Genomic DNA, 25245 nt, shown 5'->3' on the forward strand with positions numbered 1-25245 from the left:
CAAGAGAGTAGGAGTGGGTAGGCAGGTAGGCAGATTCATAGATGTTAGGGTCGGAAGGGACCTCAATAGATCATCGAGTCTGACCCCCTGCATAGGCAGGAAAGTGTGCTGGGTTTAGATGACCCCAGCTAGATGCCTATCCAACCTCCTCTTGAAGACCCCCAGGGTAGGGGAGAGCACCACCTCCCTTGGTAGCCCATTCCAGACCTTGGCCACTCTAACTGTGAAGAAGTTCTTCCTAATGTCCAGTCTAAATCTGCTCTCTGCTAGCTTATGGCCATTATTTCTTGTAACCCCCAGGGGCGCCTTGGTGAGTAAAGCCTCACCAATTCCCTTCTGTGCCCCCATGATGAACTTATAGGAAGCCACAAGGTCGCCTCTCAACCTTCTCTTGTGGAGGCTGAAGAAGTCCAGGTGCCCTAGTCTCTCCTCATAGGGCTTGGCCTGCAAGCCCTTAACTATACGAGTGGCCCTTCTCTGGGCCCTCTCCAGGTTATCCACATCCCTCTTGAAGTGTGGTGCCCAAAATTGCATGCAGTATTCCAACTGCGGTCTGACCAGTGCCCGTTAGAGGGGAAGTATCACCTCCTTGGACCTGTTCGTCATGCATCTGCTGATGCACGATAAAGTGCCATTAGCTTTTCTGATGACTTCGTCACACTGACGACTCATGTTCATCTTGGAGTCCACTAGGACTCCAAGATCCCTTTCTGCTTCCATGCCTCCAAGCAGGTAATTTCCTAGGCAGTAGGTATGCTGGACATTTTTCCTCCCTAGGTGCAGCACTTTGCATTTCTCCTTGTTGAATTGCATTCTGTTGTTTTCCGCCCATATGTCCAACCTGTAGGTGGGTAGGTGAGGGGGAGAGGTTTTCTGTATCTTGTTGTGGATGTGGGTTGGAAAGCATGGTTGGTTGAGCTGGAGGGTTTGCTTTCATGTGCAATAGGCAGGGAAGTGGGAGTGGGTGGGGTACGATGAAGTTTGAAAGTTTTAGGTTGTCAACTGAGAAATGTGTTGTTCCTTATCTTGTGGGTTAGTTTTTATTGTAAGCTGCTCTGAGCCATCCTGGATAGGGTGCAATATAAATCTAAATAGAGAAGGACCTTGGGGGTTACCATGGACCATAAGCTGAATGTAAGTCAACAGCACATTGCATTGTATTAACAGAAGTGTCTCTTTCAAATCAAGGGAAGTGATTATTTCACTCTGTTCAGCACTGTTGAGGCCTCACCTAGAATACCGTGTCCAGCTTTGTGCCCACCTTAAAGAAGGATGTGAACAGTGTGGATAGATAGAGTCAAGTGGAGAGTGACAAATTATTAGGGGGGAAGCAAGACTTATGAGGAAAGGCTGAAAGAATTAGGGTTATTTAGTCTGGAGAAGACTGGGGAGGTGGGGAGGGATTTCATAATAGTCTTCAGATGCATGAAGGGCAATTCCAGAGAGGATGTAGATATGCTTTTCTCTGAGGCTGTAAGGGACAGGACTAGGAACTAATGACCTTAAACTGCAGCAGGGGAAATTTAGGCTGGAGATTAGGAGGAACTTCCTGACCATAAAGTTGGTCAAGCATTGGAACAAACTACCAAGAGAGGTTGTGGAATCTCCATCCCAGGAAGTTTTCAAGAGCAGGATAGACAGACACGTGGCTGGGATGGTTTAGTCGGGAATAATCCCGCCTTGAGTAGGTAGGTGGACTAGATGATTTTATGAGGTCTCTTCCTACTTTCATATGGTCCTAATACTGTACAGCATGTTCTATGTAAGGTTTACTTCTGAGAATCAAGAGGTCTCCAAAGTATAGGATTTAAAGACAAAAAAGTCCATTTGGGTTCTCTAACGCAGGGGCTTTCAACCTTTTTGTGTCAGTGTACCCCTGGTGGCTGGTCGAGAAGCAGGAGTCCCCTGGTGGCCAGACAAGCAAGGGAGTGGGGTATCCCCCAGTGGCCGATCATCAACTGGGGGGACAACCATCTCAAGTACCCCCAGGGGTATGCATACCTCCGGTTGAAAACCCCTGCTCTAACGCATCCAGCTGGCTAAAACAGAGCTTCATGCTTTTAACATGCTCCGACGGCAATGCAGTCCTCTTGACCCCTGGCTCATAAGAGGCTGTGAGTATAAGCTTTTCTGTATGATCACTTTCTAACTGCCCTGTTGCTGGCATTGGAGATGGGGATAAAGGACACTGCCTTCCGTGGGAGCAGCTGGAACAACAGAAGCTGTTTAATGAGGAGCACCTGTTATACTCAGTAGATTATACAGGCTACTTGGGTGTGACCACTGCCTATTTGTGGGGAAGAAGTGTGAGATAGAACTGGTAGTACTTCTTCCCTCCCTTTATGCACTCATTTAGGGACCACACTAGCTCTAGCACATTTTTCAGTTGATTTTTTTTTTTTCTACTACAGGTTTTCACTTCCCAAGGTCTGGGGCTTGCATCTCTTAGGAAGATTTCTGCATAGCCCAGGAGAAGGAAAAACTATGCTGATCTCACTCCAGTTAGCACTGGGATTCTGGTCCCTTTCCTTTCTGGCAGTTCCTACCAGCGTTGGCAGTCTGACCAGGAAGGACTGTGTGCTTGTCACTGGCCAGCCCCAAGGCAGGCTACGTGCACAGGCTTTGAAGTTTGCAGAACTCCTGAGGAAAAAGTCCTCCCACTCCCTGGGTGTGTCTACATGAGATGCTTTACTGCTCAGTAGACTAATGTACTGCGCAGTAAATCATCACTATGTAACTGTGCACAGAAGCTACTGTGCATTAAAATAGGCTAATTCACAGTTTTCTACCATGCAATTAGTTAATGCATAGTCGCTCATGGTTACATTGCTGACCAGGAGCAAAGTTCTCCCAGTCAGTCAAGGAAGCAGAGGGTGGAAGAACTGTCTCTTCTCCAAGGCATCTGCCTACTTCCCAGCCCTTGGTCCGATCAACTGATTGAAGAGGGGGCTGGGACAATGTCCCCTGCCCCTGCAGCAGGCAGCTGCTGTCCCTGGTCCTGAGATCTCAGAGCCAGGGCTGGCAGCTGCCTGCTGCAGGGGCAGGGGACATTGTCCGAGCTCCAGCCCTCAGATTGGAGCCAGCCCAGCAGCAGGCAGCTGCCTAGGGCAGGGGGCTTTGTTCCAGTTCCGGCTCCAATCTTGGAGCCAGGGTCTGGCAGGTGCCTGCTTTGGTGGCAGGGGACATTGTCCCAGCCCCAGCTCTGAGATCAGAGCTGGCCCTGGGGGCAGGCAGCTGCCTAGGGCAGGGGAAAATGTCTCGGCTCTGGCTCCAAACTTAGAGTTGGGGTTGGGTAGCAGGCAGCTGCCTGGGTCAGGGGTGCTGGGTGGGAGGCAGCTGCTTCAGAGGTGGGACAGCTCTCCCCCACCCACCCCTCTGGAGCCCAGGCCTGACCTTGGTGCCCCCTGTAGCCCAGGTCTGACACCTGGGGAAGCCTAGAGCTCCCCCTGGCTGCCACATGGGAGCAGAGCAAGACAAGAGTAGCCCTGTCCCTGAACTGCTCCCGTTGGGTGCAAATTTGCTTCCGATGGACACAGGTAGATGCACTCTCAGGGAAAATTTACTGTGTAGTATTTTACAGCTCAGTAAGCTTTCAGTGCCTTAATTGCACATGTAGGTGTGCCACCTGTATCACAAGTTACAAGGACTCCGCAGGCAAATGTGCCATATATACTGGTTGTTTTCCTTGCCTAACAGACCCTTTCCTGTGTTTTACTGTGTAGTGCTCTTCTGTGTTAAAGGCTGTAGAAGGCCTAGAAATGCCTGGGTATTGTGGCAAAATTACTCCATGCAGTCATAAGCAACAATCTCATAAAAGCCCCCTGGGTCTTGTTGTCTAGAGCAGGGTTGTCAAATATACATCCTGTGGGCCAGACCCAGCCTTCAGAACTGCTTTATCTTGTGGGTCTGCTGGCAGGCCTGGGAGTTTGAGGGTGCTGTGGGGGCATGGCCTACCAGGGCTACTGGGCCCTGTTGGACATGTCATTTGATTGCAGGGGGTGAGTGAGAAATGTCTCAACACAGCTTCATTTACCCCAATGCCACCACAGCAACTGCTTGCCCTACTACCACCAACCTCACCACGATCCAGTTCTGGACATTCACAAATTTATTGCTACTGGTAAGACCCCCTCATCTGAGGACAGCGTGGAGGCGAATGTAAATTAATTCTTATTTAGCAGTGAACATGTTATTTTCAACCCAGGGCTGTCATTGAAAAGTCTATCAAGAAGCAACACACATTGTCTGCAACCTATTTCACATGTGAGCCATCAGCTGTGCCACACATCTTCAAAGCGGAAGCTACAGGCTGGGATGTCGTGGTTAGGGTTAGGATGTACTAAAACGAGCATTGTGTTGGGGCGGACTCCAGTGAAGTTTAAATTTATGCTTCACATCTAAACCCCTCTATCTCCTTCTATTCAATGAATCTTCCGAGGTGCAGAGGCTCAGCCAGGCACAACTTGTCCCCCTCAGCTCCCTCAAGGTAGAATCTGATCCACTGAGGACCCTTGTAGACCTTCAAGTAAAGAGCATGAAAGGATCTGATGTATAGACACAGTTGCACCTCCTGCCATGCCATACATGGGGCACTGCCATATCTGGGAGCCCCATCAGCTGATAGGGCTCTCAGCCACCTGGCCACATATTCAATTAATGGTGTGATAAGGAGCCAGAAAGTTTATAATAAAACATTTTTATGAAATACCTTTGTAGCTTATTGCTTGTTTTATCATGCCATTGATTGATTGAACATGTGGCTAGGTCACAGTTTAAGATGTGATTAACTGGTTAATTGCATCTTAAGTGTAACATGTAGATGGGGCCTCAGTTTCTTCCCACTGTCCTGTTAGCATTGACAGGAACTCAGGGGTGTTATTTCGGCTGTCAGCTGTGTATGCAAAAATCTCTAATAGCACGTGGCATCAAGGTCAGAAATCTGAGTTCATGTGATAAGCCAAAGGGAAATTTCTATTCCATGACATATGGTAAATTACCTTCCCAGTTCAACACCTAGCAGGTCTGGCTGTGTTGATTTCCAGCCTTTTGATTTATTTCTTCAGATCATAGTTTTCCAAGCACTGGGTATGACCATCTTGGCATGAGGCTGGACTTTTGCCCAGAAGATAGTTTGGCCAGTGGTTTCCAAGCACAGGATTCGACTTGAAATGCTGCATGCAGCAGGGCATCTCCTGGAGTCAAAAGTTTGTCTGGAGGCTGCTGAGATATAAGCCTGTTTTTAACATGGGTCATGACAGGCTGGAAGCTCTTTGCAGATTGTAGGGTTAGAATATCTGACAGGAGCCGTTAAAAGCTTAGAACTGACCATCCCTAGATACAGACTTCAGACAGGTTATAAAGAAAAGCATCTCTGTTTGTACTCACTAACCATGGCATTGGAGCCTTGCATTTGAAACCAGGAGGGTGTCTCCTTCATGAGTGGGCCTGGTATGTCTCACATGAGGGCAGCAAAGCAATCTGTATGTGGAGCTGAGATGTAATGGGGCCTTAGGTTTTTGCCTCCACTGATTTAACATATTAGAATTGGAGGGCTAGAAGGGGCTTCAAGGGTCATCTGGTCCAGCCCCCTCCCCAGCACAGAGATGAGTTTCATTGTATTCCTTGGATTTATGTGTGGGCACTGAAGTTAGGATTTTTGATGCCAGCTAACTTCTTATTGTTTTAAACTAGTAGGGTTGCAACCTGGGGCTTGGCAGTCCAGTTTGATGTGTGTGCAGGATTCCTGCTGGAAACCTGCTAATCGGCTTAGAATTATTTTCAGTAGAGTTGAGAACATTCCTTCTACAGAAGCATGCTTATTACTAACAGCCTAGAGGTGCAATGGAGCTTAGGTTTTTAATATAAAAGATATAATGATGAGATAAGAGATCTCTGAACAGTTATAACAATGGCTGTTTTTTAATACATGAAGAGATATGAGTGTGTATGTGTGTGTATATAGATACAGATTTTTCTCCAAACTTTGACCCTAGTGAATGGATTTCTTTCCATTAAAGGAGACAATGGAGTATTTTCCGCCTTCTATTACAAATATAACTATTCTTTCTCTCCCAGGATAGCTCAGTATTTTTTAATAGGACCACAGAGTATTGTCAGACTCAGATTTCTACCTAGTGTTGCAGAAAATACCCCTCTACTACTGAACCTGCTGCTGTGTCAGCCCGTGCTGCAGAAATAGATCATTAGTGACCCTACAGTTCCCCAGCCAGGATTTGACTTACCGAGAAAGATTTGGTCCTCTCTGAATCGCATCCAGACACTTCATGGAAAATGTGGACGCCTACTTCATAAATGGAGAATCAAAGAGTGTCCGGGTTGCTATTGTGGTGCAATTTTTGAGACGGTACAACACATTGTGAATGATTGCCCAATTAGATAATTTAATGGCTATCTAAAAGCAATTCATGTAGCTATCCCTAAAGCAGCTGAGTGGCTATCAAATTTAGATATTAATCTATGAATGTTGTAATCCTAAAATGTTATACAAAAGAGAGAGAGCCCCCGGTGTCCTACTGCCAGGGGTATCCAGTTTCCTGCCTCCCTTTTTACAATATTAGTCCCTTGCTTTCCATCTTGCCTTCTCCCCATCTCAGATGCTCTGTCTGATGATAGCATCCTCTGCAGACTAGCTGGTGCTGCCCTATTTCTCCTTCAATCACTGCAGCTCAAAACAAAAGAGAAGCAACTAGTATAATAACCTATTTAGAGTATAAAACAGTCTTTCTTGCAACTACTCCCATTTAATTCTATGATATGTTCTGCCCAAAATATGTGGGCAGAACAAATTGCCTTTCCTTCATACTCAAAAGGCTAAATCCTGCCACCCCTTCTCTGCCAGATACAAACAGTTGGATTAACTAGTCCCAATTCTTCTCTTACCCTAGTTCTAAACTGGTGTAAATCAGGACTGACTCCACTGAAGCTTGCAGATCTACACCAGTAACAATTGGGAGAAGAACTGAGCAACAGAAAGAACACTCAGGCTTCTAATCCTTGCTTTGTCTTGTAGGTGAAGGTGCACTATGTGTGATTCACTGGTATAGCTGAGCAAAGCTCATGGTTTTTATTTGAATGGGTAAAATACACATTGTCTTATTTCAGCTCATGAAGCACTTCACCCCCAAAGTTCCACTGTGAGTTTTAGGTCACAAATCACCCATTACACGCTGAATTTCAGATGTTGAGCCTTCAAATGGTTGAGCATTGAAACTTTCTGAAACCTGTATATGTTTCTGGGTTTGGATGGGAGACATATAAAACTGATGGGTCAACGGAGTTGTAAAACCAGTGTAAGAACATTGGTAGGGGTGGGTTTTTTTGTTAATTATTTAACTGAAATTGTTACTTTTTACTTCAAAAAAGGAGCAAAATATCTCTTTGATAGAGACTTGATACCCCAGCACTGTTGTTTCATGAGGAGACAGCTTGATGTCCACAACAAAGATCTCCATAGTGCCTTTGAGTGATACAAAGGGAAACCAGTCCTGACATATTTCAAGGAAAAAAAAAATGAGCAATAATGCTAAAAAGATCCTCAAATATAAACCAAGTTATTTTAAAGAAGAAAAAAAATATTTGGCCTTACTTTTTTTAAGCCATTAAGTAGAAAGGATACATAACCTCCATTTTTTTTGTCCTCGGGTTGCCTTTCAAACCTTGCAAATTGGAAAAGGCAAGAGATTTCAGATTTCAAGTGTACAGAATTGTAAACTGTTTGTTCTTGGTTCAAGGAGGAAAGGAGGATACCTACTGTCCCTGATAGCTTATTCAAGATCGTTTTTGTGGGCAATTCAAGTGTAGGAAAGACTTCATTTTTAAGGCGATTCTGTGAAGACCGGTTTTTCCCAGGCACGTCTGCTACTGTAGGTAAGTTTAAGGAAAGTTGGGGGGTTTTTGTCATCATTAATGTAGTATTGCCTAGAGGTTCCCACTGCGATCAGATTCCATTGCTCTAGGCATTACATGAACACAGAGTGAGAAGAGGTTCCAAAAAAAAGGAGGAAGTCAAGGTGGAGGCTAGAGAGGCTGCAAAGCAGATTTTATGGTAGAGGTGAAAGTAGACTCTACTGGTGAAATCCTGACTCCATGAAAACCAATGGCAAAACTCCCCACTGGCTTCAAAGGGCTTGTTTATACTGCTGCGGCAGCATGTGCCAACCAGGACAGAGCATGCTCAGAACCTGGATCTACACAAGCGAAAGTGCACTGGGCTTCCCTCCCAACAGGTTCTCCAAATCACAGTGGAGGCTACAGGCTCAAAAGTGACCTCAGCATTCTGTCCCCAGGCATCCTCACCAGCAAACCTCCAGTTTTGGAGAGATGCCTGAAAACCCAGTGGGAGATGCTTGAGGTGACATGGCCAGGATACTGTGGTGTAGACAATCCCAAATGGGCTAGGATTTTCCCGTACTCCTAATCCTAGTACACCATACAGGAGGCCATGCCACAGCCCAAGAAATGCATAAAATTTGCCTTATATCAGACAACCTCATAACCATCACAGAAAGCAAAATAACTGTTTCATTGTCCAGGAGAAGACAGTAGTAGCTTTGTGCAGAAAAAGGGAAAAAACATTTAGAGAGAACTTCTGGAAAGCCATGTGCCTAAAATGCATCCATATCCCTTGCACTTGGAAGCCAGACCTTTATAGACTCTGGGGCTCACAGAGAGTGGCCTCTTTGGAGGCTGTAGTTCAAAGGACTGATTTTTAAATGTAATCTTTATCATACTACAGCAAGCAGGTGCAAATCTGAGTTCTGATTCACCCATCATGATGAGTCACCAAGATGAGGTTTGTTATTCAGCTGGCTTGAAAGTACAGATAATCCCAAAGTGACATGCTGAAGGTGACAAGTGCTGATAAGCTTTGACAGAGTAGACCAGGGGTGGGCAATTATTTCAGGTCCTGAGAGCCAGCCAGGTGTGGAGGGGGGGCAGGGGATGCATGCAGCAGAACTCGTGCATGTGATGCAGGTGAAAGTGCAGCCCTCCACCTACCCCATCCAGCCCTCAGCTGCCCTGTTAGTGCTCCTCCTGGAGCTGAGCCCTGCCTGCGCTCTCCTGGGCCAACCTGCGCCATGCTTCCACCCCCACCTGCCCCACCCCCACCAGACAGCACCACCCACCTGGCCCCAACCCCAACCAGTGCACACAGCTTCCTGGTGGAGCTGCTGCCTCCAGTGGCTCTTCCTCCTTCTGCCCCTGCTGTGTCCCTCCAGGCATCAGGTAACCTGGGGAAGGCATGGGGATACATGCTAGGCAGCAGGTGCCCATCAGAGGGAAGTTGCAGCTGGGCAGCTGCTGCCTCTGTGTGGGGCTCCAGCTCCAGGCCACTTTCCACCCACTCTGCCTGCCTGGCATGTTGAACCACCACCTGAAGGTGGGTGGAGTGGGTGGAAGGTATCTGGGAGCTGGAGCAGGAGCTCTGTGTGCTGGGGCAGGAGCTGCCCAACTGCAGCTTCTCCCCTGCTTGGCTGGGCATCTGCTACCTGGCACACATCCCCCACAGCCACCATTGCTTCCTTGTGCTACCTGCTGCCCAAAGCAGCACAGCAGAGGCAGGAGGAGGAGGAGCAGCCACTGGAGGCAGGGGGCACTGAGCAGTAACTCGGGCTCCTGCAGCTGCACCAGGAGCAACCCACCAGAAAGCTGTGCACGCTGGCTGGTATCAGGGCCAGGGCTGTTGGAGGGTATGGGCTGCCTGGGGTGGAAGTGGGCAGGGCTCACATGTGGAGCATCAGTGGCAGCCATATTAGTATATACCTGCCTGGGAGCCATATCCAGTCAGTTGTCAGGTTGTATTTTGCTCACCCCTGAAGGAGGCTGTATAGATAGAGCAGTCATTCAAAACCTGGACAAACCCAGATGCAGCTTCTGTGAAATCTGGATGTCCTCCATCCTACTTCTTTATCACCCGCTGTAGGTATCAGGGGCTCTTTCAGTTAAAACTAGTGGCAAAATTCCCATGGACTCCAGCGGGGCAGGTGCAGGCTTTAGGAGAATGTTTCAGTAGTTTGTGGTAGATTCCATGGCTAGGAAGCATTAGAGAAGACAATGAAGTATAATGGCTGAAGGAGCAATTGTCACAAGTATCCAAAAGTTGCACACCTCCCTGCCTGGGAGAGATTTGATTGAAGCATTTTAAGCAAAATTTGCAATGTACCAAAGTGACTTCAGAGCTCTGTTGCCACTGACAATCAACAGGACACAAGATACTAAATCACTTAGGTGCTTTTCAAAATTTCACTCATACTGACTTTTTATGAGTTAAATCAATTCATGCAACCCTCAATGTTTTTGCTATTGCTAAAAGTTCTGTGGCAAATAGAAGCTTCTGCTTGTTCCTATTATTAGCCCCATGCAAAGGACCAGGATTAATTGCATGCCTTATGAAATGGGTTAGAATGGTAATTAATGTCTTATTTGGGCATGATGTTGTTATCATACATCACCACATACTTGATTAGACCTGCATATGCTGTGGTTTCTTTTAGGTATAGATTACTGCGTGAAAACAATAACTGTGGATAACAGCCAGGTGGCCCTGCAACTCTGGGACACCGCTGGGCAGGAACGGTAAGAAAACGTCTGAACTTTCCTCTCTCGTAAGCTATTAATTTAGAAAATAACAGCCCTGGGCCCAAACATACTTCCCAGAAGTGGGAGCACAGCAAGCATGGCCTTGTCCCCAATGACTTTTAATCATAGTGAGATTACTGCTTTGAGTCTTTCCCAGAAGAATTGATATCTGCTAGTAGAGTGGAATGTTCCAGGTACGCTGTCAGCCTCTAACAGTCTACAAGACGCAAGGGAGGAGTACAGCTGATGGAAAGTGGTCAGCACTTTCTTACAGCAAAAAAGTATTTTTTTTAACAAGTTGACATTTTTCACACACATTCCAGTTGCTGTGGAAACTTTTCTATTTTAAATGAAGACATTAAATAGAAAAAAATTAGTGTCAGGTTACCAAAAAACCTAAAATCACAGTTTTTCATTGCTGCAAACTGATAAAAATATATTCCCCCACCCCCAATTTTTTGGTTTCTATTAAGGGAAACCCCTGAAAATTGTTCATGGGAGAATAAATTGGCTTCTAACCAGTTCTATTGAGTTCAGTGGTGCAGAGGAAAGAGGAATTCCTGTAATGGCACACAAGGTTATAATGAAGTGGGAAGACAGAGGTGAGATACAGGTCTGATAAGACAGGACCACTTAGATCAGCAACAGGATTTTAAAAAATGTGTTTACATATTTTTGTTGGGTTGATGTTTTCATTCAGGGCTGTCCAAATGGCAGCCTGCAGGTCACATGTGGCCCACACGGGTTTAAACTGTGGCCCCCTGGATTTTTTCCTAAGTACTGCTCCCTACACTGCTCCAGCTGCTGCTGCCAGAGCCTCCAGGCTTCCCCCAACCCTTGTCCTCCAGCACATATTTACTGACACAGCCCCTGGGGGTGGGATGGTCCAGGGAGCCCAGGGCTCTGGATTTCAGGTGGCCCTGCAAGGTAGGGAAGTCTGCATGGAAGCGGGAGCTCAAAGTAATGCACAGTGAGCTAACATGGGGAGACCATGCAACAGCAGTGTGAAAGATGCAGGGAAGCCCACATGGTGGGGAGCGGAGGATAGTATGCATTGGAAGGAGCATGGAGGAGACCATGCAGTGGGGGGTGGAGGGTGAGCATATCGCAGGGGAAGTGCAGGGGAGACAGCACAGTGTGTGTGGGCGGGGGGGGAGGGGCGGAGGTGTGCATGATGCAGAAACCTGCGTATTGTGTGGCCTCGGGGGCCTATGGGCTGCATGGATTTGGCCGCCAGCCATTGGAAAGTTGGACAGCCCTGTTTTAATAACTGATACAGGGAGTGACATTCATGGACTTCCACTGAAAGAGAAAAAGGGACAGAAATGCACAGTATTTAGTTACACACATCTCAGTAAAGCCATGTTTTTCCTTTCAGGTTTTCACTGAAGCTTTTGCTAGAATATCGTGCATTCAATTTAGCGTGAAATTCTCATTGTAATCAGTGCAGGTTCCAAACTTAGAACAGGCGAAAGGACTGTATTTGATACAGGGGAGAAATACACTTCCTCACTATAAATTCATACATAAGCAAAGTAAATGAGAGTTTGTCTTCAGTTTTTATACCCATAAATTATCCATAACCAGGTGTAGTAATCTCTTGGTGTGTGACCTTGAACAGCTCGCTCAAAACTGGTCATGTTTCAGTTTACTATGCATCTATAGAATGAGCGTAATAATGATTTTCCCTTAGGAAAACAGTTAAGATCTGCAGCCGCAAAGCTCTCTAGAAGTACTATCGTTATACCAATCTGACTAATCCCACTTACTTCGTTGGGACTACTTGGATGAATAAAGAGTTGAATATTTGAGTAACAGTTGAAAAATTGGCCCCTAATTTGGGAAGTTATGTGGTAGCATGTGCCCTTATAGCTGTGTTTCAAACTTAGCTCATAAGAGTTTAAATGTCCTAGGTGGCTGTATCTAAATCTTCAGTGCTACAGGATAGTATGGTTGCTGTAGAGTTTGTGACTACTGTATGGTAAGAATATTGTCATGTTCCTAAGGCTGACCAGGATAGGGCTACAAACAGATTCTTGTTTGCAGGTACCGCAGTATTACCAAGCAGTTTTTCAGAAAAGCCGATGGTGTCGTCGTGATGTATGACATAACAGCAAAAGACACATTCATAGCCGTCAAACAGTGGCTTGTGAGCATTGAGGTGAGTTGCATAGCTTTAAATCCAGATACCCGAGACCATATCTTCTAATTCCTTGGCATACTCCTAATAGATTAGGGATATTAGCAGTGCAAAGCAGAAACAAGATGATGCTGGCATTTCTTGAGCTCTAGCAATTATTTATTTTGTATGTAGGACCTCAGTTTGCATAACTGCCAATTCAGCTATTTTTAGAACCCCTAAATTAATTTGATATTAAAACAATAATAACTCTAAAATTTCAAGGAATAAAATATCCATGGATTGGATGTGTCTTCCCTTCCAGCATTTCCTGGTATTCAGTTTATCCTGAAAAAAGATTGCCACTTTCTCCAGTTTCTGTATCAGCATGTACTTTATTAAAGGTCATTTAGCTGAGGGCTCCAGCATTGTCACTGACATGGAATATGCTTCAGAGCAATAATGTAATCTCTAAGAGGCAGTTTTGCAATGGCATATTTTGCTCGGGGGAATTTTATTGAGTTGCATGTACATGTGAACAGTATCCTCAGTAAGTGTAGTTAAACTAGTTGGTGCTAGATGATTCAGTTTCCTTGGGGGGGGGAAGAAAGTTTTCTAAGGTCAGTACACCAACACCCAATGAAAGTCCATGCCACAGTTTTCCATGTTATATCTGCAGAGCTCTTGTGATAACTATTGATCAGAGCACTCTTATCAGAAGCACTGTTCTCTGCAGTGGCCACAAGGTGGCTCTGCACTTTGGTGTTAAGGCCAAATTGCTCAAATACTTACTAATGGGTGAACTTCCACTGAAGCAAACCTAATATTAAGTATTTGCTTGATAGATCTCTTATTTAATATATTATCTAATAAAAAAATCCTACAGTTGCAACAAATTCAGCAAATTGAAAATTACCTGCAGATAACAATTAAGGTTTTGATAGGAAAACTTGGTCTTATTTCAATTCCAATATTTTAAGTAGTTGATTCGTCTTTACTGAATAATTTGGGGAGATAGTAACTGGCAGTGATTTGAGAGAAATACAGCCAAATGCATTGACTTCTCTGGCACCCTGCCAACTTCATCATGCGGTAAATTTAGTCCCTGCTGGACCTATGATAATGTATTTGTCCCGATAGTGCCTCATTTTATAATAAATGTTACCATTCTTCAGAATTAGATTCAATTGAATGTATTTGTTCTGTGCTTTTTATCTCTCGCTACATTATGTACTTCAGTTGGTATAATTATATCTAAATGCAAGTATGTCTGTGTCCATCTAATTGGCAAAGTATAAGCTAGATAATAGCCTGTGGCTATGTGTAGCACAGTATTTCTAATTTGTTTTTTTAGTTTGACTGATTTTTATGTTTATCCATTATTCAAGGAATAGTAAGTATTGTGATGAATCTCTAGTACAGAAGATCTCCTTTATTGTGTTTGTCCACCCTCAAGGCCTGGTGTATTTCTTTATTCAATAGTATTTTGCTTCCTGGATCCAGTAACTGTATTATTCTTATTTCCCATTGGCACTTAAGCACCTGCAGGTGCTTGTTGTCTCATAATCAGTATTCATTTTTCAAAACACGTTCTGCTTGATATTGAAAAATTATGTCTTGCATAATTTTGTGGCGGTTTTTTGCTCTGCAGGAGGCAGCTGGGGAGAATATACCTCTTCTTTTGCTGGGTAACAAAACTGATAATGAAAAAGAGCGAGAAGTCCCCAAAGGACTAGGAGAACATCTAGCCAAGGTATGATGCTTAGAATGAAACTCTTTGCAAAAAATAAAAAGTGGAGGGGAGAACATACAATGGATATTGAATTATTTTTTAGAAGCATAGTACGTTAAATTTTTTTTTTAAAAGACAATCGCTTAAAAAAACCAAAATCTCCTCTTCCTCTGGAATTATAAATTGCCCAGTAGAAATGGCTTACCATGCTCAATTCTTTTATTAATATTATCCATAAAAAGCCAGGTTTGTTCATTTGTTCATTGTTTGTTACTTGGTTATCAAATCATTTATCTGAGCAAACTGCAGCTGATGCTTTGCCTAAAGTAAATACAGCAAAAGTTCTATTATCTGGCATCTTACAAGCTGGCGTGTAAGATAAAGTGAAACTGGAAGTGCCCACCGTGGCACTTCTGATTTCTCTGGGGTCCCACGGCTCAGGGCAAAGCAGCCTGGGCTGCTGAGCCCCCATGGCCCGGGGGTATAACAGGCTGTGTGGGGCCCGCCTCTCTGTCCTGCATGGTCCATGGGAGAGGCAGCGATGCTGTGGGAGGGGCGGAGGGACGCCCCAGACGTGGCGGGAGAAGCAGTGGCCAGGGCCACTCAATTAACATATTTTGTTATCCAGCATCCCCCATTCCTGGGGGATGCCGGATAACAGAGCTTTTACTGTATTATAACTATGGTGCTTGGTCATTGAGGGCATCTTTACATGTGCTCCAGTTGGGGGGTGGGGCATGCTTTAATTAGAGCAGCTCCAAGAGCCACTCTGCTTAAAGCACCTGCAGCATCTTGTGTATTCAGCATCCCGCACTTCAAAATGACAGCGGAGGCACTTTAAGGCTTATTCAACAAGCCTTAGTTAAAGCACCCCTACTGCCATTTTGAATTGCAGGGACCCTGAATACACAAGACCCAGAGGCTGCTGGAGCGTTTGAATTAGCACGCTTCTGCAGACTGGATTAATTGAGTCTGTTCTGATGCACTGGTTGGAGTAGCTCCTTGGGGGGGGTTTGTTTTTCTGTGGGTTTTTTTTGAGTGTAGATAAGTTCATCATAAAGTGTCATATGGGCACCTCCCTCTCATTCTACAATCCTTGTAACATCCAAGTGACACCTGCAGCAATTGCTTCCAGGGAAGTTATTTGAGGAAATTATTTTTAGCTTATTTTACTGTGATTTGGTTGAAAGTTAGGTGTGGGCCCAGGATTCTGTCAAACACTTCAGAAAGTGTTTTACAAGTTACTAGTGATCCATGGACAACAGTTTAAGTAACAGTAGATTAGCAATTAACAGAAACATTGGTTGATAGGCACAGGCACACTCCATTTTTTACATGGACCTACATAGAAGCTGTTGTGCAAATCTTCAGAAGACAGTTAACTCCAAGGCTAGGGACAGTCAAAAAGCCTGAACCTAAATTGATTCAATCTTTGCAGGTTAGTCTAGCCTGTCTAGGCTGAATCAGTTTGTAACTGCACAGACATCCCCCCTGTCCTGAAAAAATGCAGGCACATGCCTGCAGTGACTCAGGCTAGAAGCCAGGGGGTGCTAGAACAGCCCTCCCTTCCATTCCACAATGCTGAGCTGAGGGAGGTATGTCTAGGCCCCAGCAGGACATTCTGATTAGGAAGCCCCCCACCCTCACTGAGCCAGCAGGGGTTTACACAGCATTTAGCACCCCATCAGCAAAACAAAAGCATCTCTCGTTAGTTCAAGCTCTTCTTAAACAGCTTGTTCCAAGGAAGGAATGGAGGGACATTACCAACTGACCTGCTGATTAGCTCCAAAGAGTCCGAAGCTACTGTCCTTTGTCCCATCTCCCACAGCATGGATGTAGTCAGCATGTGATATGCTAGCTAATACTGAGAGGTGTCTGTGTAAGGTGGGGTGTGGGGGGGAGGGGGATCCCTGCTTAGCAGAGAGCGGTGAGGGAGGGGAAGCAGATGGGAAGCCAGGCAGGTGCCTGCAGTCTCTGCCAGAGCTCCAGCCAGGAAGCAGAGGGCAGTGGCTAGCTCTGGTGTGGAGCAGAGAGCCTAGCTCAGAAAGCATGCCAGGATGCTGTGGGAATCTGGTTTAACTTAAACGAGGAAGGGGTCTGGGACAGACATTGCATAAACCAGTTTGACCCAAATCAGTTAAGTCTGATGCTGCATTCAACCGGGTTTATCACAAACCCGTTTCAGCCATTTTCAAACCAGTTTATGTGCACTGAGCATCTGTTCTGTTACTGGTTTAAACTAGTTTCTGATCACTTAAACCGGTTTATGTGTAATGTCTGTCCCTAGCCCAAGGGGTAGGAACATAATTGAGTTGAATAGTGCTGGATTATACCTATATGTATGTAAATACATTTTATGCAAACAGTTCCACTGATTGGTAACTCTTAAGGGATTCATTGGTTTCTCCAATATTCAGTAAAGGATTAGCACCAGTATAGCTAAGGTCAGTTTTTGGCCATGTGGAGAGAATTGATTTAGGGTCATCTGCTGCTTTGACTTAAGACCACCTGCTCCAAGCCTATCTCCACATATAGAACTCCATGGTGCTAGATGACAATTTCTGTTATATTTTATAGGATGGAGGAGGCTGTTTTATTTGGTTCTGATTGCAGTCCCTTTGCAGTCAGTGAAATTCCTAATGACTTCAGTGAAAGAAAAGTCAGCCCCCTTAATACCTCAGAGTTTCTGTATTTAACAAGTCTGTTTGATACATATATTTTTGGTAAGCATCCAAGTGCAGGTATAATTTCAGGCCCAGGAGACTTCTAGCTAGGGATGACTCCAGGGTATTATTACTGAATCCTTATGCCAAAAAAAACCAAGTGACACATGAAAGGTAAAGGAGGGAAGTAGGTGTCTGCATGTCATTTATCTCTTTTGAAGAATTGCAGCTAGTAAAGCAAAGATGAAACGCACTGAGATACTGAATTTACAGCTCACCCAGTTGTTAATTGTAACATGGCATGTAAGGAAATAAAATGTTTTACAGAAGTAAAACAAAACAACAGCAATGCTAACATTCAAGCGAATGAATGTTTATTTTGATGGAGCAAAGGTAAGGTGTAATCATCATTCAATTATAGGAATTCGCTTACAATAACACTTTTTATTTTAATAGAATATTAATTATTGCTAAATAACAATGTAGTTCCTATGAAACCACTTATGACAACTTCATTAATAAATCCAGTTGAGGTACTGAAAATGAATAATTACATGACTGACATGTAAAGCACTCAAAACTACATTGAGCCTTATCTTCTTTTTGGCATAAACCTTCATAGGTTCATCATCATATTACTCTGGTTTTAAAGATAGATTCCCTCCTTCCCCTGGAAAAAGTAGGCATTAAAATTGAGGTGCATTTTATACACCATAGCTACATGCCAAAAAATACAGGCAAATGATTGTAATGAAAGTTTTAACAAAATAAAATCAAATTTATTTTTCAAACTGTTTTTCTGCAGTTTTCATGTTTTTAAGAGCAATATATACAGGTACATCTTGCACACTGGAAAATTTGGTAACCTCAGAGAAGCAAAGACTTATTTATACCCATTTATTGGTCCATCATGAGTAAGTTTCCAAGAATCTTTGTAGACAGTGTACATATAGTGCAGCTCTTGTTTATGCATGGAAGTTTGGTCATTAGGTCTCCCAGATCTCACAAGTTCGACAACATGGTGTAGAACCAAGCAGAAGCCCTCATGGGTACCACTGCTTTAGGGTGTACCAGGGACACAGTGCAGCCCCAGTGGAGGAATGTTGATCCATTAAAGGAAGTCTTGTGAAGTGACTAGTGCCAACTATTTGAGAAGCATAAGGAAAAGGAGAAAGGATGGCCATGGTTTTGAGGCCTTGGACCAGCACTCAAGAAATGTCACTGCTAATAGGGCTAATCCTGGTTTTTTAACCAGTGATTGTCTGAACATAAACAGTCTTGGCAATTGGGACTGACATCCAGGACTCCCTCCCCACTGGACTACAGAGGAGGCTTTGTCTCTCTTCCCTACCTTCTGGACCTGTGAATTGCAATCGGGGCTCCTTCCCAGATTAGCTCATAGCCTGGTTTTTAGGACATTTTCCTGAAAAGTGGGAGATAAAGGTTTTAATCCTCTCCATCTGAGGAGCGTATAGAAGCCAGCGCTCCTGCTTATGGGGAGAGTTGTCTAGCAATTTAGCCCTTGAGGAGAAAAGTATGATGAAATTCAACAAAGGACAAAATATGCAAATTGTGCTTAGTATGGCTCGCAGCTTATTAGCTATGGCATTTCTCTTTTGTTTTTTTCTTTCATCTCCTTTATTTTTTGTCTGGTTTTAGAAGCCCCAGGCAATGTGGCAATAGCTACTTTCTTTACTTGAGGAGGTTCTTCGACAGCTATGTTACGGAGTGGTAATTGTCCAAATCACTCTTCTTGTTTAACAATTAGTTGTACATTTGGTTTTGCCTCATTCTTTAGGTGCTGTTTCAAGTTCATTGGCTAATTCCTGTGCTAGAATAAACAGGTGCATCTCTCATATGAATAATTAGATATATCTCTCTTGGGTGCTCATATGCCCAGATCTGATTATCTGAACTCTACTTCAGGTTCATGCTGTAAATACTTCTTCCAAGGTTCAAAGGAATTGCACCATCTATTTCCAGACTGACTTTCGTGTTTGTCAGCCCAGCAGAAATGCATGATTAGCCTCAATAGAAATAACTCATTATCCCACACATAGGATTTTCTGTGCTATGTGGCATTTGTCAAAGAATCCCTTCTGATTCATGTCAGCATCACTTACATGATTTCTCCTTAGATGATATGTTGTAGAAGAGAAAAGCAGGGACAGTGGCAATCACAGTTTGGTTCCTGTGTATTATCCATATGCTGTCTAAATTTTCTGCTATGGGTCTGAGAACTTTCCTACGTCATAAAGCAAAGGAGATTTGCCCTGTGCATACATTTGATTTCAGACTTGACACTTACGTGGTCATTAAGCCATTTAACCAGGAAAGTTACCGCTTAGGAGAGAAGTGTTTTCTGCTCTGAATCTGTCCTGGGAAGAGCAGGGAAGAGCTTTAGTCTCTATATCATTAAAATAGTTATTCATCACATTAATATTCAGTCAGCACATTAATATTCAGAACTTGTGCACTCTGTTAGCGCTCCATAAAACAAATGGAAATCCAGTGTAAAGAATGTCTTTCTTTCTGTTTGCACTTATTTCTGGACTCAGCATAATCACTTAAATGCCATGCTCATCAACAGTGATCTGGGTTTTCCATTCGCTGTGCAAAAATGCAGATTTTCTCCTTTAAAGTAAAAAAATCAGGGATTACTCCTTTTAAAGAGAAAAATGTGGGAAACTGTGCGTGTCCCCTTGCATGCTAGCAGAGTTCCAGCCTGCAAGAGGCTGCTTGGGGCTGGATGAAGAGGGGGAAGGCAATCAGAGGCAGGTGGTGCCACATTCATGGGCATGTGCCCATGCATGTTGCAGCTAAGCCTTGGTGCAGAGCAGCTCCTGCAGCTCCCTCCAGGTAAGTCTGTGGTAGGGAGGGGACAGGTGACATGGCAGAGGGGGGCGGGGGTGCCAGGGCAATGTGGCGGTGGGGAGGGCATGCACCCTCCGAGATTTCTGCACCCGCAGTGGGATGCAGGGATGCAGCTGAGCCAGACCGGCTCTGGGCAAGAGCAAGCTTTGCTGTCCAGCAGGCGGGACCCAGCACAGGAGAGAGCACTGTGCTGCCATGGCCGCCAAGGTGAGCTGCGGCAGTGGTGGTGGTGTGGAGCTGTGCCCCAGATGCACAGGAGGTGCCTCACCTTGGCAGCCATGGCAGTATAACACTCCCTCCTGCCCTCTGATCCATGGAGGTAGCTCCTGCCTGAAGCTAGTATGCCCTGCCTCCAACCCCATGCCTCACTGTGGGTGCAGAAAGTTGAGGGGGCACATGCTCCCCCACTCCCTGATGTGTGGCCTGTGCTCTCTCCCACCCCCAAGTCACCTGTGGTCACACACCCCCCCCCCCTTCCCAACACACCCACACACTGGGGATGGGGGCCTGTGGGTCAGGAGTGAGGGGCACTAGCGGGGGCCACAGATCTCTCTACATCACTACAACACCAGCTCCATCCCTACATCCTTCCTGTTGCTAATTCAGGAAGGATATGGGGATGGTTCTTAATGGGGTAAAATTGAGAAAAGTGGTTGAGTCATGCAGGATGTTCTGAAGTTCACTGAGGATGTGATCCAATGTCTATGGAAATCCTTGCAAAACTTCCTGCTCATTTCAGATTCTTTTTAAACAAAACTTCTACTTGGGCCCTAATAGATCAAGGTAGAGAGGTTAATCACAAAGCTAAGAACAGCTTACCCTGCCACATTAGTTTGGACCAAAACAGAGACCTTCAAGTAGTGTTTTTAGTTTATGCTGTTATGGTTTCTTATGGTGAATGTGAAGGGGAAATAGAGATCACTTGAGTAGGTGAAACTTCCATGCTTTAGTAACGCTTGTAGTGAATTCATGAGTTTTTAAAAATTGTTTGATAAAATCAGGCTAGCTGTAAAATGGGTAAAAATGTTGAAAATTCATTTTGAATGAATTCATTAAATAAAAATTTTATGCACTTTTCCCCATTTTTATCATTTGAAATTTCATTAGGATTTTGAAATTTGATAAAATTTCAAGCAGCTCTACTATTTAGGGTTGCAGAGTATTTCTAAAGAACTCCATTGGGATAAGAGCATTTAATTGGAGTTGGGAAATTGGAATTTTATAAAAGTTTCATAAAAAGCAATGTAATAAGTACAGATGCAGTAACAATCATTTTGAACAACTATACATTGAAAAAGAAAGAAAAGCTGAGAGTTAAATAGGGAAAGTGGAAGGACCAGACCCAGAAATAGTAAGAGAAGAAGTAAATAGAGCTTTAGCAAAAATGAAATCTGATGGAGCTTGTAGTTTGAGGAATAACCTCAGAGATTATGAAAGGCAATGGGGTCTGGTGACATCTGAAGGAAATTTGGTATCAAGGGAGAACTCCAAAGGGCTGGTCGAAAGGTAAGATAATACCCATGTATAAGCAAAGGGATGATGTGCTAAGATATGTAAGCTAAAAAAGGAATAATGCTTGTGCAATATGTGATGGAAGTCTCTGAGGGTAGAAATAGATATCACCAAACAAAGAGGATCAGCTTTGCCAGGATTTGCCCTGGCACATCTGATCCACTTCATTGGGCAAAATGCATTTCACCTGTTGTCCTGCCTGTGATGTTGTAGGATAATGGGCAAGGTGCTTGAGGGGCTTGGTTTCACACACCCCAGGGATTCTCATGCAAAATCAGGCTCCACAAGCCCTAAAAACACCTGCTCACCTTTCCCCACATACTGAGATGTTGTGTCTCAGTGTAAGAAGGGAAAGCTGCCATTTTGCTGCTCAGAGAGATGTCCCCAGAATCTCCAAGAAATCCCAGCTTTTCCTGCTTACCAAGGTGTGCTGCAGAAATCCCAGGGATGCATCTTCATAATTAGGGAAACCCGAACTTTCCTTGCTTACTGAGATGTGCCCTAGAGATCTTGGGGCCACGTCTGTGTAAATGGGGAAAGCCAAGTAGGTACTCCCAGGGTTTGAGGGGCCTGATCCTGCCTGGGAACTCCCAGGGTGGGCAAGATCAGGTCCCTGAAGCCCCCAGAGCACCTGCCATAGGCATTTAGAGCAAGGATGGACAAAATATGGCTCGTGGGCTGGATCTGGCCTGCCATGGCATTTTGTCTGGCCTGCAGCAGATCCCTCAACCCTGCCTGGGCCAAGCATAGGGAGCACCTTGGGCCATGGTGTGTGCAGCCGGTCCTGTCACCCCAGGGCACACAGCAGGGCTGGTACAGTTCAATGGGTGGACTGTTTCCTGGCAGCCTCAGCAGTGGTTCCTTCTGGCCGCTGCTGCCAGACCCAGCCCCACTAACTAGGCACCCTTGCCCAACTGCCCCACATCCATCACCAGGAGCACCAAACTAAGTGGGCAGGTGAGGTCTCCATCAAGACCAGCTGGTACCCACGTGGACAGGGCATGTGGCCAGGTGGATGGGATGGGGCTCCAGGCATGGAGTGGCATCCAGGAGCAGGTTGGGCAGTGCTGGGCATTGCGATTGCGGGGCAGTGACAATGTGGGGCCGGATCCCAGGGCAGAGCTGCGATCTTCTGCCTGCATGCCCCTGCAATGGGTACCAGTTCTGTGGGCAGAGGCATGCAGGGTACAGATCACGGCTGTCTCAGGCCCCAATCCTGTGCTGTCACCACCTCACAATCCCGGCCTTAGCCCTGTCCACCCATCCTACTCCTGGACACAGCTCCCACTGGCCCTATCCCAGCCACACATTCCTCCTGGACTGGTCTCCATAGAGGCCATGGGATCACAAGGCAGTGACAGCACAAGGCTGAGCCCCGGGGGGCAAACCTGCAATCTTCTCTCCATGCCCCCCTGCCCACAGAACAGGTGCCCATTGCAGGGGCGTTTAGGGAGTAGATCATGGCTCTGCCACAGGCCCTGTCCCTGCGCTTTCATCACCCTGCAATCCCAATCCTAGCCCTGGCCCTGGCCCCGCCCACCTGTCCCACTCCTGGATGCTGCTCCTCACCTGCCTGCGGCCCAATCCCAGCCACCCGGCCAAGTGTGGGGACCACTTCGGGAGTTTTTGTTACTTAGTGGGGGAGGGTGCTGACCTGACCCGCGACAGCTCACTAAAACTCCTTAAGTGGCCATCTGGCTAAGATGATTGCCCATTGCTAAGTTAGAGGATGCGAGCATCTCCAGGCTGCCTGTACTTTATGGCACATCTACCACTAAATAGCAGCACAATTGAGACCACCTTTGTAGAGCACCCTTGAATGCAGCTACTATTTGTGGTGTGCCAAGGGGCATGAATGTCTGTGTGCTTAGTCTTTTTGTCGCCATAAACATTGTATGGTGCCACAAAAGTGACAAAAGGAGACATCTGTTCCACCCCTGACAGGATTGTGGACAAGCAGCAGAGAGTGAATAAAAATACATGAAGTGTAGTTTGAATTTGTAGAAGGTAAGAGAACCACAGATGCAGTATTAGTGATGAGATAGATGCAGGAAAAAGTTCCAAGAGAGGAATAAGGATCTATATTTTGCATTTTTGGACATGGGCAAGGCATTTGATAGTATTCCCATTAGTCAGTACATTGGTGTTGGAGAAAGGAAGGTGTGTCAGAAAAGGTTCTGCAAGTGGTAGAAACAATCTATAGAGAGGTCACAACTGCAGATAGAATGACAGAAGTCTTTGGCCCAGCACCCAGGTTCTGTGCTAAGCCCACGGCTGAAAAGTCTTAAAACTTTTAGAGAAAGGCAGTCTAAAAAAGAATCAGAAGAACAGATGTAGTGATGAGTAGCAGATGTGGTTTGGAAGACAAAGTAGTGAAGGATAGAAAAGGGGATTTCATGAAAGTCAGAAACATTCATTCATGTGCTTGGAATCTCAAATGACAAAGGCAACTGTGCAGCAGAAGTAAGAAAGAGGGTTGAAATGGGATGGAAAAAATTGAAAGGAGTTGTAATGTCCATATTTACCTGAATCCAAGATGACTTTGAATTTAGAACCACCTCCCCAAAATTAATTCTATACATGGACAATTATAAAAGCGTGCTTTCCCCCCTGATGTTTGCTCCCTCCCACTGCCTGCCTCTCACCAGCCACTTGCATCCCATGGTAGCCCCTTCTTGTCTTTGCTACTGCCGCATGCTGCACTTGTACTGATTTCCTTGCTACTGTCTGGCTATGCTCTGGGTCCTGCTGCACTGGCTCCATGTTGATTCCCTCACTGCTCCCTGGCTCAATAGGGAGGCAAAGGGCAGTGCAGGACCCAGCAGGGAGCCAGAGAGCAGTGAAGGAATCAGCACTGGATCCTAGAATTCCCTCTGACTTCACACTGAGCCCCTTCTTTTCTCTGGTTCTGTGCTGGGTCCTGTGCTGCTCCTTTGCTCCCTGCTGAGCCAGGCCACTGAGCTCTAGGGAGCAGTGAAGGAATCAGGATGGGGCCAGAGAGCAGTGTTGGACCCAATGCTGTCTGGAGGTGGTGCATTTTTACTAATTACTTCATTCTAAGACATTGAATGGGGGTTAAAAAACACCTCATCTTAGAATTGAGTAAATATGGTACTGGATAAGATAAAGGGATGCCAGACTTGTGACCTGACAGTGTTGTTAGGGCTGTTGACAAGACCATAATTCTGAACCTTCCTAAAAGGGAGGGGGAATTTGCTGCTTGGGTGTTTAGCAGCTGCTTTAATTCTAACTGCTGCATCTATCCATTCCTGTGCCAGCATAAGTAGAGCTAAACTAAATAAAATAGGTTCAAAGTTAGTGGTTTAGTTCCACATATGGGAGTGAAGAGATTATGCTGAAATAGTTTATACTGGTATAATTTAGTACTGTCAAAATGGTTATATCTCTCAACACACTCTATAGAAAGGAAACCTGGTCAGTGAGAAGGAAAGAGGAAAAAGCAGTCAAGAGACTAAAATGAGGATGCTAAAGTGAATGTTGGATATTTCACTGAGAGGGGGACAAGGAAATAACAATATGAGGAAATAGTTGGGTGTAAAGACCATTGCTGAGAAATCCAGAGAGGCCAGGCTGAGAGAGCTCAGGGGAGTTCTGCATAGGAAATATAGTGGGAAGTGTAAAGAAGATGAAAATTGAAGAGAAGAGGAAGAGAGGATGGCCAAGGTTGAAATGGAAGGATCTAGTCAGGAAATACATGAACAAACATGGAGTTAAAAACAGAAAAT

The 25245-nt window shown here is 45.1% G+C and overlaps 1 protein-coding gene across 2 annotated transcripts in view; it reads left to right on the forward strand.

Moving 5' to 3' along the window:
* Nucleotides 1-25245, forward strand: part of CRACR2A (calcium release activated channel regulator 2A) — a 108149-nt gene that overhangs the window by 78332 nt on the left and 4572 nt on the right. For both annotated transcript variants that reach the window (XM_006265403.4, XM_019482177.2), the window contains 4 exons: nucleotides 7752-7887; nucleotides 10515-10596; nucleotides 12646-12760; nucleotides 14370-14471. In XM_006265403.4, coding sequence (XP_006265465.1) covers nucleotides 7752-7887; nucleotides 10515-10596; nucleotides 12646-12760; nucleotides 14370-14471 — 435 coding nt within the window. The remainder of the gene's footprint in view (nucleotides 1-7751; nucleotides 7888-10514; nucleotides 10597-12645; nucleotides 12761-14369; nucleotides 14472-25245) is intronic.

The sequence above is a fragment of the Alligator mississippiensis genome, chromosome 4 (genome assembly GCF_030867095.1).
Source record: "Alligator mississippiensis isolate rAllMis1 chromosome 4, rAllMis1, whole genome shotgun sequence".
Classification (NCBI taxonomy): Eukaryota; Metazoa; Chordata; order Crocodylia; family Alligatoridae; genus Alligator; species Alligator mississippiensis.